Source organism: Danio aesculapii, chromosome 3, assembly GCF_903798145.1.
Source record: "Danio aesculapii chromosome 3, fDanAes4.1, whole genome shotgun sequence".
Taxonomy (NCBI): Eukaryota; Metazoa; Chordata; class Actinopteri; order Cypriniformes; family Danionidae; genus Danio; species Danio aesculapii.
The window spans coordinates 33,968,410-33,983,329 of NC_079437.1; the positions used below are offsets into that span (position 1 = coordinate 33,968,410).

General features: G+C 35.3%; 1 protein-coding gene across 3 annotated transcripts in view; it reads right to left on the reverse strand.

Annotated features, from left to right (window-relative positions):
* thraa (thyroid hormone receptor alpha a) overlaps window positions 1-14,920 on the reverse strand; it is a 58,327-nt gene that overhangs the window by 10,376 nt on the left and 33,031 nt on the right. For 2 of the 3 annotated variants that reach the window (XM_056453801.1, XM_056453800.1), the window contains exons 3-7: window positions 7,296-7,357; window positions 7,052-7,173; window positions 6,825-6,972; window positions 4,673-4,878; window positions 1,074-1,217 (exon numbers count right to left, since the gene is read on the reverse strand). In XM_056453801.1, coding sequence (XP_056309776.1) covers window positions 1,074-1,217; window positions 4,673-4,878; window positions 6,825-6,972; window positions 7,052-7,173; window positions 7,296-7,357 — 682 coding nt within the window. Of the gene's footprint in view, window positions 1-1,073; window positions 1,218-4,672; window positions 4,879-6,824; window positions 6,973-7,051; window positions 7,174-7,295; window positions 7,358-10,700; window positions 10,800-14,920 lie in introns of those variants that run through there. The other variant, XM_056453802.1, reaches the window with a different exon arrangement.

Here is a 14,920-nt window from a genome sequence, read left to right on the forward strand (position 1 = left end):
AAATCACTATTATTATTAAATTAATGATGTTTTTTTTTCTGATTCTCAGTGCAATTACACATTTCCCCTGAAATAGAAGCTCCAATGGCCTTCAGTGTATGAAGTGAAGATTTATGACCATTACGTGTTCAGATAAGCAATTAGAATGGTAAAATAACCAGTGATTCAAAAACACAGCAACAGCTCATAATCACAGCTAATGGTTTAATGAAGCCATTACTCAAATATGGCAGCATAAGTCGGATGTGAAAGCACAGGAAGCACAGCCTCTTTCCTCCACACATGCAGTCGCGCTTCAGAAAGTTCACTGACAGCTGGAGATGAGCAGATAATTGCACTTTCACAGCAGCCACCGCCTGACAATTGCCATAATAATGCAGCACACTGTTATTTACAAATATGTGTGCATTCATGGAAAAACCATTAGCTGTGCAGAGCCTTTTTAACAGAGGTGTTGTCAATACTTTAATAAAAATCAATACTCAATACCATTTTCGAAAGCGTGGGGAATTATTGCCACAGTATTAATTCAGATTTCAATTTTTATTTACTAATCAGTGTTAAAACCTGAAGCATGGCTCATTGTTTAGAAAATACAGTTGAAGTCATAATTATTAGTCCCCCTCATTTGTTTAATGGACAGATTTATTTTCTATACATTTCTAAGTTTAATTAGTTTTAACAACTAATTTCTAATATTTTTTCTAATAATTATTTATTTATATCTTTGCCATTATGACACTTCATAATATTTTTTCAAGATACTAGTATTCAGGTCAAAGTGCAGTGGTTAACAGTGGTTTGTTCTGTAGACAATCTAAAATATATATAATGGTTGGGGGGGGGGGCTAATAATATTGACCTTAAAATGTTTAAAAACACATATAAACTGCTTTCATTCTAGCTTAAATAAAACAAATAAAACTTTCTCCAGAATAAAAAGAATATTATAGGAAATATTGTGAAAAAGAAAAAAAAAAAACAGAAGGGCTAATCATTTTGACTTGAACTGTATATAGGTATTGAAATACTGATACTGTGGACAACGCTATTTATCACATGCAGACACTGACCTCGGAGAACATGGGCAGTTTTTTGGCAAAGTCCACAACTCGTGTGATGGCAGGCGTAATGATCTTGGTAAACTCACTGAAGGCCTCCAGGTCCACTTTATCATTGTCTGATGTCGGTGCTGGAGACTGTCCAATGTCTTCTGGCTGAAAGACAAACAAATGTGGTTCAACAATGTTATTTGTGACACTGGATGACAAAACCAGTCATAAGTGTCAATTTTTGAAACTGATATTTGAATGCTGGATAAATAATCTTTCTACTGACACGTGTTTTTAAGGAAAGGACAATATTTGGTCAAATACAAACATTTGAAAATCTAGAATCTTAAGGTTAACAAAAAAAATGTAATATTGAAATGATTTCTCCAAATTAATTGATCATTAATGCACATTACTAATCAAAAATTTCATTTTGATATATTTACAATAGGAAATTAACAAAACATGAAACATCATCTTTACTTAATATGTTAATAATAAATCTGTAAAATCTGTCATTTTGAACCATACAATGCAATTTTATTTTGACTATTACCAAAATACACCCCTGCAACTTAAGGGATTCAGGGTCACATTTTAAAGTGAAATGGCTTCACAAAACAAGAAATAAATGGAGGAGCTGATTTTGTCCGTCAGCAATTGATAAGATGATTGTGGTTTCCTATTGGTTGAATTGATGTGATGACAGGCTTTCCGGATCTCTATTTAGAAAACACGTATGAGAAAAGAAACATCTTTGAAATGATTTTGATGAAAAGATACATGGATTAAAAATGAGGTGGATGGATAAATCATGTATAATAAACACTGTAATATTCCAAAAAAACTAGAACTGTTTATCTTGATTTTATGTTGTCTTTAAATTATAATTTAGCTAAAATAAGAAATAATGATGAGAAGAAGTGATCATTATATCATCATATTTGAATGATTTCTGAAGAATCATGTGACACTGAAAACTGAGCTTTAAACCACAGGAACTAATGACATTTTAATAGAAAAATCACAGTTACATTAAATTTAAACAATACTTCACAACTTAACTGTTTTACTTCATTTCTAATTAAAAAAATGTAGATTTGGTAGGCATAAAAAATGGTAATGTACATTTATTTATCATTTTCGATCCCATTCTAATGCCGTTTTTACAGTTGGTAACCAAACAAACCAAACTCTTGACTACAAACAAAGTCCCTTTAAGGTAAGTCATTTCACTTGGCGGTCATCTTTGAATCGCCTCTGATGAAGTATGCATTCTGTTTGAATGGGGAAGCATCAAATTCTTGCCAAGCTTACAATTAAATAGCATATTATGAAATAACATTTACATCAAACAAAATCTGTCTCTTTAGTTTCATTTCTAAATGTTTGAGTCACACAAAATTGAGTCTGCAGAAATTCACATCTGGTCCCAGCCCCTCATCTGGAGAAATGTCAGTCTACAGCGATCACTGATTGGTTCTTGTACTAGAAGGCGGGGCTTCATTCGCCCTATTGACTGTTACCAAAGAGCATAGAATCACCAAGAGGAGACACTCTGTTGTTGTTTGGGAAACCGCTAGTGTCACGTGGCGGCCAATTTGGAATGAAAATTCCAATAGAACAACAACATATTATACGCCTGTAAAATAAACTATTAAAAGTGCTAATGATTGTCATAGTAAGTGTTGTATTGTCTTTCAAGTTGTATCTCAACTTTAATACCCTTTTTAAATAAATAAATCAAAAACAAAGCAGCTGCTTGCCATCCTGACAGCAATGAGATCCAATGGACAGCCGATCGCTTTCACTCCAAAATGGCAGAATCACAGGGCTGTTGCTGGGCGCTGCTGTTGCAATGGAACGTTCTATTGAGTGTCACCTCTTGATCATTCTAAGCTCTTTGCTGTTACCAAAGACTCTAGAATACACAAGACATGTCACTCGTATCTTTTTGAATGGGGAAAAGTGTAACTGTCAATATGGCGAATGAAGCCCAGCCTACTAGAACAGGATCCAATCATCGATCGCTATAAGGCAAATAAAGCCCACCTTCTAGTACAGGAGCCAATCATCAATCGCTATAGACTGATGATACTCTGGGGGAGGGGCTCAGACCAGACGTGTGTTTCTGCTGATTTTGTGTGATTTGGAAATTTAGAAACTAAAGAGACAGTTGTTGTTTAATTTTATTGCTGATTTCCTATATGAAAATCAATCGTAAGCTTGGCAAAGAGTTTTGGAGAATTTGATGTTTTTCCATTCAAACAGAATGCCCGATCACACTGCTCGAGAGGTGTTTCAAAGATGGCCGCCGAGTGAAATGACTTGCCTTAAAGGGACTTCGCTGTTACACTTTTCCCCATTCAAAAGTGTACAAGTAACACGTCTTGTGTATTTGATAGTCTTTGCTACAAATGAGCCCACCCATCCATCCTCAAGCTGATTTAGTGTTTTTCAGTCATCTCTCAAATATGACAGCTCGCTTTGTCTAATAACCCTGGTTGTCAAGCAACATGTGTTTTGTGACCTCTGACATTCAAACACAATTGAATGTTGAAAAAAAAACTGTTCAGTTTTATTACACTGGGACGACCTTCAAAAGAACAGGTGACAGACAGACCAGAGCTTCAGGCTATTTGTGATCTACAGTAGCTGAATACCCAACCATCCGTGCAGCAGTCAATAAATCCGTGCTTTACATGCTCTCTGACAAGTTCAACAGGGTTTCTGCAGTATTAATCAAGTCATTTAAGACCTTTAAAGCCCTTCATTTCTTAAGACCATTATGAATGAAATTTTAGACCTCAAAATATTCTTACATGGGTTCTGATGAAGTTAGTATTGTAGTAAGCAAACAATTCACTTAGTTATCTCCATTTGGTAGTGCATGATTTAATTATTATGGTGAAACTTGTCTAAAATCATTGTCGTTAGGTATCTCCCTGCTCAAATGCTGCCACAAAAGACACTCGTTTCTCTCCTCAGACACTTAACAGTCTGTGATAACATTGTGCAATTCTGAGTGTGCTTCACACAGATGAGTGGGCTTGACAAACCACCTGAAGGCAAACACTCTCTTTCCTCCTTCCTCTCTATATTCACCAGACACTTAACAAACACTAAATTACAAGGACTCATTCATTTTCCTTCGGCTTAGTCCCTTTATTCATCAGGAGTCGCCACAGTGGAATGAACCGCCAACTTATCCAGCATATGTTTTACACAGCGGATGCCCTTCCAGCTGCAACCCAGTACTGGTAAACATCCATACACTCTCACATTCAAACACATACACTACGGCCAATTTAGTTTATTCAATTCACCTATAGCGCATGTCATGGCATCTACTGTATATATTGTTGCTCTCTGGTGTTTGAAGTGTTTCTTTTATCAGGGTATATACAGGAATCAGAGAGTAAAATTATATTCCTTTAATAACCTTTTTTGAGACTCTTTCCATACATTTTAAGACTTCATCGCCACTTTAGGTTCTAATCAGTAACCGTATTCGAACCACCTGAACCCCTCTGGATACGGGCCTGTTTTACATTTTTTGACTTTTTAAGACACAGCAGAAATCCTTGACAGTTAAGTAGAGACACAAACAGGTCTCTTACTAGGAACTTGCGTTTCTGTTTCCAGTGCGGGCCCTGGGCGTTGGTGTGCCGATGAGCCTCCGTCACCATACGAATGAGCTCCCACTCCGACACGGTGGGCTCGGGTCGATTGTGTAGCGTCTTCACAATCTCCTCTTTCTTCCTCTTCTCCCGGTTTTCTTCGATCAGACGCCTCTTGGCCACACGCTTTGAATCATCCAGCACCACTGCCACAGACATAAATCACTCATTTAATACTTTCAGAGCTAAACAGGAAATGATAGACAATCTTACGTAATGCTATTATGCGCTAGCAGATTATAGCTGTCGCATTCAAAGGCCATGTTTAAAGACCTACTTTTTTCATGCTCGAGTCATGCCATTTTATTTATTTATGTATTTATGCACATATTTTTTTACATATAGAAATCTCAATAAAAATCTGTTGAATACTTGGTAATACTTTGGACAAATGTTCTGGCTTTAGATATGTAACTAATAAGTCTTAATAAAATAAAATTAAATTAAATAAAATAAAATTAAATAAAATAAATATGTGTCTAGTTAAATAAATATTTGTATAGTTTAATAAAAAATGTGTGTAAAAAGTTAAAAAAAGAGGTAAAAACAGTCTATAGTCATTTCTAATAATAAATTTGATTAATAATGGATAAAAATAAAGTAATTTATTAATTTAAAACATTTATTTTGTTTTATTACATGTATTTACTTCAATTAAATTCAATTCAAGTTGTTTTTTTTTTTTGGGGGGGGGGGGTGTCATCTTCAAATTGCAGTGACATTAGAAATCTGGGTGTCATCTTTGTTGAGCACTGTGTTTTAATAGCCATGTTAAGTCTGTTGTACATACATCGCAGAAAACAGAAATATTATTTCAAAAGAAGAGATGGAGATGCTTGTCCATGCCTTTATCTCTTCACAGTTGGATTATTGTAATGTTCTGTTCACTTGTCTGAACAAATCTTCCATGGATCGATTGCAAGTTGTGCAGAATGCAGCGACGAGGCTTTTAACCAACACCAGTGGAAGGTTGCACATTACTCCTCTGCTTAAGGCACTTCGGTGGCTTCCTATTAGTTTTAGAGTAAATTTTAAGATTCTGTCATTACATATAGAGCTCTGCATGGTCAAGCACCCCTATATATTCAAGATCTTTTTCATAGTCACTCATGTACAGTTGAAGTCAGAATTATTAGCCCCCCTGAATTATTAGCCCCGTTTATTTTTTCCCCAATTTCTGTTTAACAGAGTGAAGATTTTTTCAACACATTTCTAAACATAATAGTTTTAATAACTCATTTCTAAAACCTGATTTATTTTATCTTTGCCATGATGACAGTAAATAATATTTGACTAGATATTTTTCAAGACACTTCTATACAGCTTAAATGGACATTTAAAGGTTTAACTAGGTTAATTAGGTTAACTAGGCAGTTTAGGCAATTTAGGTAACTAGGCAAGCTATTGTATAACAATGTTCTGTAGACTATTAAAAAAAATTGCCTAAAGGTGCTAATAATTTTGATCTCAAAATGTTTTTTAAAAAATAAAAAGCTGCTTTTATTCTTGCCGAAATAAAACAAATAAGACTTTCTCCAGAAGAAAAAAATATTATCAAACATACTGTAAAAATTTCCTTGCTCTGTTAAACATCATTTTGGAAATATTTAAAAAGGAAAAAAAAATTAAAGGGGGGCTAATAATTCTGACTTCAACTGTAGCTGGTGTCTGAGGCCATTTAGCCATTCCCAGAACTCATCTTAAGACTAAAGGTGACCGTGTCTTCTATGTTGTGGCCCCAAGGCTGTGGAACTCTCTCCCTATAGCACTGAAAAATCTGGGATCAGTTGAATATTTTAAAAAGCATTTAAAAGGCTTTTAATGAACAGTATTGGTGTATCTGTACTTGGATTTTTAACTTGTTTTAATATGTTTTCTTTTATTGATACGTGTTCTTTTACCGGTTTTGCCTTATTGTAAAGCACTTTGTGACTCTGGGAAAGGTGCTATATAAATAAACCTTTACTTACTTACTTATTTGTATAGTGCTTTTCACAATTATTATTGCTTTAAAGTAGCTTTACAAAAGGTGCACACACTTTTAAAAAATTATCAAACAAAATAAGTATATATTGTGTGTGTGGACACTCACAATCCATAGCCATGCCCACTGAGATGCACTTCCTGAAGCGGCACAGCTGGCACTGGTTGCGGGTGATTTTGTCAATGATGCAGCAGCTGTCATATTTACAGGAATAGGACGGGTGAAGATTTTTCTGTATTGTCCTCCTGAAGAAACCCTGTGCGCCAAAGAAAGCAGCTTAATGATTAAATACAGACTGATCACGAGTTAAGCGATTCAGACGCTGGAAGTCTCACCTTGCAGCCCTCGCATGTGATGCAGCGGTAATGATAGCCAGTGGCCTTGTCTCCGCACACCACACACGGCTCATCTTTCTCCAGATAACTGGGAACGTACCCAGGAACAGAGATGTTCTTCTCTAAAAGATGAGGAGAGAATAGGCGATTGCAGCAGAAAACAAACACACACAACCTCTACATCCCTGGGCATCATAAGCCTAACATATTTGGGGTTTTGATTGCAGTGACACCAGATTCTTACCAGACGTGCTGTTCATAGAGCATTGACTATTCTTTCTTTTCCTCTTCACTCCATTCGGCCATCTGACAAAAAGAGAATGGAGATATACAGTTGAAGTCAGAATTATTAGCCCCCCTTTGAATTTTTTTTCTTTTTTAAATATTTCCAAAATTATGTTTAACAGCAAGGAAATTTTCACAGTATGTCTGATATTTTTTTCTTCTGGAGAAAGTCTTATTAGTTTTATTTCGGCTAGAATAAAAGCAGTTTTTAATTTTTTAATAACCATTTTAAGGTCAAAATTTTTAGCCCCTTTAGGCTAATTTCTTTTTCCATAGTCTACAGAACAGACCATTATTATACAATAACTTGCCTAATTACCCTAACCTGCCTAGTTAACCTAATTAACCTAGTTAAGCCTTTAAATGTCACTTTAAGCTGTATAGAAGTGCCTTGAAAAATATCTAAGCAAATATTATTTACTGTCATCATGGCAAAGAATCATTAGAAATGAGTTATTAAAATTATTATGTTTAGAAATGTGTTGAAAAAGTCTTCTCTCCGTTAAAAAGAAATTGGGGGAAAAATAAACAGGGAGTTAATAAATAAGGGGGGCTAATAAAGGTGACTTCAACTGTATATATGAAGAGTTTAGATGCAAAAACCTCTAAAAGCCATTTGATATTTTCTTCTAAAATAAGCATTTTTCTCTGACTTTTATTTTTCTTTTCATTGCTTTTAAATTGAAATACTTAACGTAAACATAGGAGGCTGAGAAAAATGCTCATTGTTTTGGGAACATTTCAGATGGCATTTAGAAGTTTTTGAACTCTTCATATATACACACACAGTCAAAATGAATAGCCCTCCTGTTAAATTTATATTCATTAAAACTATTTCCCAAGTGATGTTTAATGGAGAAAAGATTTTTAAACAGATTTATAAACAAAGTTTTAATGACTTATTCCTAATAACAAATTTATTTTGTCTTTGCTATGATGCCAGTAAATAATATTTTACTAGATAATGGTATTCAGCTTTGCATAAGTGAATTTTAAAGGTCAATTAAAGGTTTAAGACACCCTGGAGTACTTTTTTTTATATTTTAACAGATTTGTGTGTGTTGAGCAACAGTTAAGACAACGTTAGCACCTGTCAGCTTTAGTTGTGTGGAAAACTGAATAATTTTGAGCTTTTGTCAGCGAATTTCAGGTTCAAAATCATTTTTGGGGCGTTATCAAAATCGGTGACGTAGCGCGAATCTGCTAGTGGACTGAGGATGCGTCGGTTTCTCATTTTTATTCATAGACTGAGTTTTCTTATCCTATGAGAAGACCCTGCTTCTTAATTATTCATGAGAGCACATGCTTTCCGAAGGAGAAAAGCTGTGAGACCCATGACTGGGTGAGACCACGTCTGTGCACGGCAGGGGTTGTATAAGTTTGTTTCCATGATCCACGGGGTTTGAGGAGAAGTCCTTCTCATTTATAGTGTTTATATAAACCCGATTATCTTTGTGATGACATAATGAATTGTGGTTATGTGTAGAATATAAAATCATGGGTCTCCTCACAGTTTGTGTCTCAATTTGTGAGCCAACTGACAACAGTTGTTCGCTCCCCTGTTTTTCACCTGCTCTGCCGGCCATGCCTACTCCTCCCTCTGCTCACAGCGCTCCACGCCCATCAAGGAGCATTTTTTGAAAAAAATTCCAAGGTAGACTTGAACAGAAAGAGGGGGGTTTCATGACCCTTTAAACATTTTACTTTAGAAAAATTGAATATAATTATTATCCCTCTTGTGAAATGTTTATTCTATTTTCAATTTTTCCAAAGTAAAAGTTTTAATAGCTAACCCACAGCATTCAGTGTTCAATAGCTGCTGCTCTCTGTACAGTTCATACACTCTAAAAAATTATTCAGTAGCTTATAAAAATACCAGCCTAAATAAAATCTCTGAATTTCACTTATGTTATGACAAGAATGCGTACAAATCCAATAGGTAATTTATTCTCAAATGTATAAATATTTCAGCTTTTCGTTAAAATACTGATTACCATATTAGAATTTTAAAACATGGCCTACTTTCTTCATTCTCATTTCATAAATCGGTGCATTTCTTTGGTGAAATACAGGCTTGTGAAAGAACATTTAAAATTACAGTCTGGATTATTTCAAAACACAGAGGGGTCAAACACACACAAATATATTCCAACAATTAAAACAAAATAGTTTCAAACCTCATACAACATATAAATCATAAAAAAATCATTTATTTCTGCTCGTTTTTAACATTCACAAGCATATACTCGAGATTTAGAGCAAATTTAAACAACTAAACAAAGAAAAACGAAACAAAAAAAATGGTGAACAAAACAAGTGAACAAAAACACACATCTTTAAACAGCTAATTAACCAATCAGTTTATCAAATAGACATTCAAACCCTTCTATTTAAATGTAATTCTTAGTGTGGCGCAATATCCTCACACTCATTAATGTGCAGTTAAATATTTAATCCGAGTATCCTAAATGAGTATAGTATGATTAATCTTTGCAAAAAAAAAAAATATTTCGACATTTAATTTAGTAGTCTACACAAAACAACACAAGCGTGTGCAGGTAAAATAAATGCATGGGATGACCACGCGGTGGCACTGTTTTAAAATAATTTCCCACTGCATCTTTCACCTCAGCTGACCGCCAAAATGTGTCTATCAACAGTGTTGCATCACCTTGTAAAACCGAAAGAACAGCAACAGACCGAAAGAACAAATCAATTAACGTGACTACGAAACCACAATAGTACACACACCGTAAAACACACATATTTTCACTTGGAAGCTTGCTAGTGAACACCAACAACAACAAATCCTTATCTACATTTCATGTGGAGGTTATGAACTTCCTAGCAGCCCGGAACACAGTCCAACTCACGTGTGCCAATGTTTTTGGCGGTGTGTATATTTACCTAAACACTTCAACACACACACACACTATCACTCACGATATTATCACGAAGAAACAGTACAAGACTATTAATTTACTGCGTGAAAATAAGATTACATTTCAAACGACCAAAATATGACAACACACTACACTCAAACTCCACAACATGACTGCAAAACACTGCAGATTTGCAATCCCGTGCAATATATTCAAAGACATTTCCACATCATTACTCATGTGGGATTTGAGTATCCTTAAAAAACACAGAACACACACGCACACACGCACGCACGCACACACACACACACACACACACACACACGCACACACGCACACACACACACACACATGAGATACACAGGCACCACTGACAGCAATGAAACACTCTTTTTCTCTTTCAGTAGATCAACAGACACGACTGCACAAAAAGGGGGAATGGGATGGATGAATGGATGGAGAAAGAGCATTTATATTCTGACCTGTTGACATAATGGGGCTGTAAAATGTGCATGACTGCCGTCTCCCTCCTCTTGCCAAGCTGTCAGCAAATCTATCTGTGGTAACAGGGACTCTGAGCTGGTAGGATGGCACTTCTATCTCTCTCTGCCTCTATCTATCTCTCTCTCACACACATTCACACACTCCTCCTTTCTGCGAGCTCCACCTCTCCCCATCACTAACCCTCTGCACTCATCTGCCTCTTCATTCGCTTGTTGTTTTTTGTCTGGCTGAATGACATGCGATGAAGCAAAGGACTCTTTGCCAGCTGTGTTTAGACAACCGCTAGTGTGTTGTCACTTACACACACTTCAGATACTTATAATCAGCTTCAGAGTTTCTAGCATATTAATGCACTCGTGAATAAATCATCGACAGAACTGTGTTGGAGCCAAACAGCACTTTACATCTTCAGTGCATCGGTTCAGTGCACAAACATTTTGTCTGTTTGTTTGTTTGTTTAAGGAAGTTGAAGCACATTTCATTCATTTTCTTTTCGGCTTAGTGCCTCTAATAATCTTTGGTCGCCACAGTGGAATGAACCGCCAACTTATTCAGCATATGTTTTACGCAGTGGATGCCCTTCCAGCCGCAACCCAACACTAGGAAACATCCATACACTCTTGCATTCACACACATACACCATGGCCAATTTTGCTTATTCAATTCACCAATAGCGCATGTCTTTAAACTGTGGGAGAAACCGAGCACCTGGAGGAAACTGACGCGAACGCAGGGAGAACATGCAGACTCCACGCAGAAATGCCAACTGATCCAGCCGGGGCTCGAATCAGCGACCTTCTTGCTGTGAGGCGATCATGCTAGCCACTGCACCACCAATGACGCCCACACATGTTTCAATATTATATTTTATATCTATTTCCCAGTACTGGGCTGTGGCTTGAAGGGCATCCACTGCATAAAACATATGCCAGAGTATTTGGTGATTCAATCCGCCGTGGTGACCCCTGATAAATCATGGACTAAGCTAAAATGAACGAATGAATAATTTTATATCTATATATACTTTTTTGACCGTATAAAAAGTATGGTAACATTTTACAATAAGGTTGTATTAGTAATTTAGTAACTTACATGTACAAACAAGTTTATTACAGTATTTACTTTGTGTATACCATTTTAATGGTAGTAAAGCTGTTAGTTCATGTTTACTCACAGTGCATTAACATTAATGTTAACAAGCACATCTCTGGATTATAATGCATTAGTAAATGGATAATGATGCATTAGTAAATGGTGAATTATCATTAATAAATGTGGTACAGCTATTGTTTTTTATTAGTTTATGTTCATAAATATATGAACTAACATTAACTAATGAATAACATTGAAACCTTATTTATAAGTGTGACCAAAATTATTGCTCTTAATGTTGTATTTTTGATCATACTTTTCATTTGTTTAATATTTTTTTCTACTACTCACAATGATAATTATATTAAAAATATGATTAACATTTAATAATAATATGTAAAATATTATCAGAGTTACTTAATTTTTTACAGATGCATGCAAATGTAGAGTGAGATATGAGATATAACTTATTATTAACAGCTGAATCCTAAAAAAAAAACAAGATTTTCTATCTGCAAATTATTAATATTTTAAACAAATATTTGTTCATTATTAAAAAATGCTGAAAAAATATAACTACAATAGCTAAAAATAACAAAATAATTATATTAACAGTACTCATTACGTAGTAGTGTTAAAAAACAATCAAATATAATTATCATTCATTCATTCATTTTCTTTCGGCTTAGTCCCTTTATTCATCAGGGGTCGCCACAGTGGAATGAACCGCCAACTTATCCAGCATATGTTTTACGTAGTGGATGACCTTCCCAGCATCGGTACACACCCATAAACTCTCGTATTTACACACATGCACTATGGCCAATTTAGTTTATTCAATTCACCTATTGCACATATCTTTGGACTTGTGGGGGAAACTAAAGCATCCGGAGCAAACCCATGCAAACATGGGTAGAACATCTCCACAGAGAAACGCCAACTAACCCAGCTGGGGCTCGAACTAGCAACCTTCTTGCTGCAAGGCAACAGTGCTAACCACTGAGCCGCCACATTATTATTATTATTTTTACTGTTAATATTAATAATTCATATTTAATAACAAAATATGTATTATTATTATCATTATTACTATTATTGTTGTTGTAGTATTATTAATAGCAGTAGTAGTTCATTAAAATTGTTTTAATATTTTTATCAACATAATATAAAAGATAAGAGATGTGCTGAACTCTGGTCATGAACCAGTTAAAGCCGTGACTTTCTATCCTCTGTAATCTCTTGCTAAAGCGACACGTGAGTCGATGACACATCAAAGCAAAGTCCACCGGGAGCACGTCGAACTTCCACTTCCTCTTCCTCTTTTTCAATGCCCGCACAGGCTGTCAGAGAGAGACGGACAGACAGAGAGAGAGAGAGAGAGGATCGCACGCTCTCACACTGAATAAGCCTTAAATGCTCACTCACGCGCGCTCGCTGCTAATCAAATTATAGAGGCGTAATTAAATGGCGAGGAGGGCGCAGGACAAATCTGCCTTACAGGGAACCATCTGAAACTGCTCGAGCTGTATTATAATCCCACAAACTGACCCACAGGGCCATGAAACTGAGTGTGGTTTATGTGCATGCAGACATTGACAAACTAGGGGGAAGCGGCACATGTGAGAGACACGTGCTTGAAAACTCAAAACTGCAACACACGCACATTTACACATACACACGCGTACACATGTACATACATATATGCACACACACACACATACACACACACATACGAACATGCAAACATACATGCAAACAATCACACATACACACATGCATACACACACACACAAACGCTGATCAACAAACACAGACAATCCCAGTGACTGTCATAATGATTCAGTGTCCTGAAATGTCCTTTGCTGCCCGGTGGCCCCATCTGCCTTCTCTCTGTCCTGCACTCTAATCTCACTCTTTATTTGTCTTAGTCCTCATCTAATCGTATCGTCTAATCGTAAAACACTTCACACTCTTGGATGGATTGTCATCAGGCATTCTGGATTACAATCAAATTTGTTTTGATTAGAGAGAGACACTGCAGACAACAGACAAAACAACTGTTTCTTCACTAAACACCTGTCCATTTAGAGATGTTGGGCTTTTTGGCATTAATAAAGCTGTATTTGGAACTGAATGGACAGGAAACATCCAAAGTACACCTTTAATTATTTGTCTCATTTTATTCATTTGTGCTTGTTTGTAGCTTTGAATTACAACAGTTTTAGGAGTGTTTTTTCAAAAGGAGTTTAGAATTAGATGGTTTTTGTTCTAGAAAAAAACAGAATACTTTCTGAATTATGAAGTGATAATCATAGATTTAAAAAAATACTTTGTAAAAACTCTAATATGCACAAAAAAGGCTTTGGAACCTCTTGATGTTCACTTTTGTGCTATAAATGTATAAAAATGACAAATTGCATTTAAAAAGTGCATCATTTGCATCATACACACACTCAATTGCAGTCAAAATTATGAACACTCCTGTGATTTTGTTTTCTTTTTCAAATATTTCCCTAATTATGTTTAACAGCAACACATTTATAAAATTCAGCAGTTTTTTTTCTATTATTACTCTTTTTATTATTACTTTTTTTTATTATTATCTTTCTTTAGGCAGTGAATTTAGGGTTTGTTGAAGTGGGTTTAAATATATGAAAAAAATATGTATGTATGTGTGTGTGTGTGTGTGTGTGTGTGTGTGTGTGTGTGTGTGTGTATATATGTCTATCTGCATAAACAATGTAATTTGTTTTTGGCATAAAAATAAAGGGAAAAAAACAGAGCAACACATTTTCACTATTTCCTAGAATATATTTTTTCTTCTGGAGAAAGTCTTATTTTTTATTTCGGAATAAAAAAGTAGAATAAAAATTTTTTAAAAAAAGGTCAATTGTATTAGCCCCTTCAGCAATATTTGTTCGATAGTCTACAGAACAAACCATCTTTATACAATAACTTGCCTAATTACCCTAACCTGCCTAGTTAACCTAGTTAAGCCTTTAAATTGCACTTTAAGCTGAAAACTATTATCTAAAACAATATCTAGTAAAATATTATGTACTGTCATAATAGCAAAAATAAAAGAAATCAGTTATTAGAACTATTA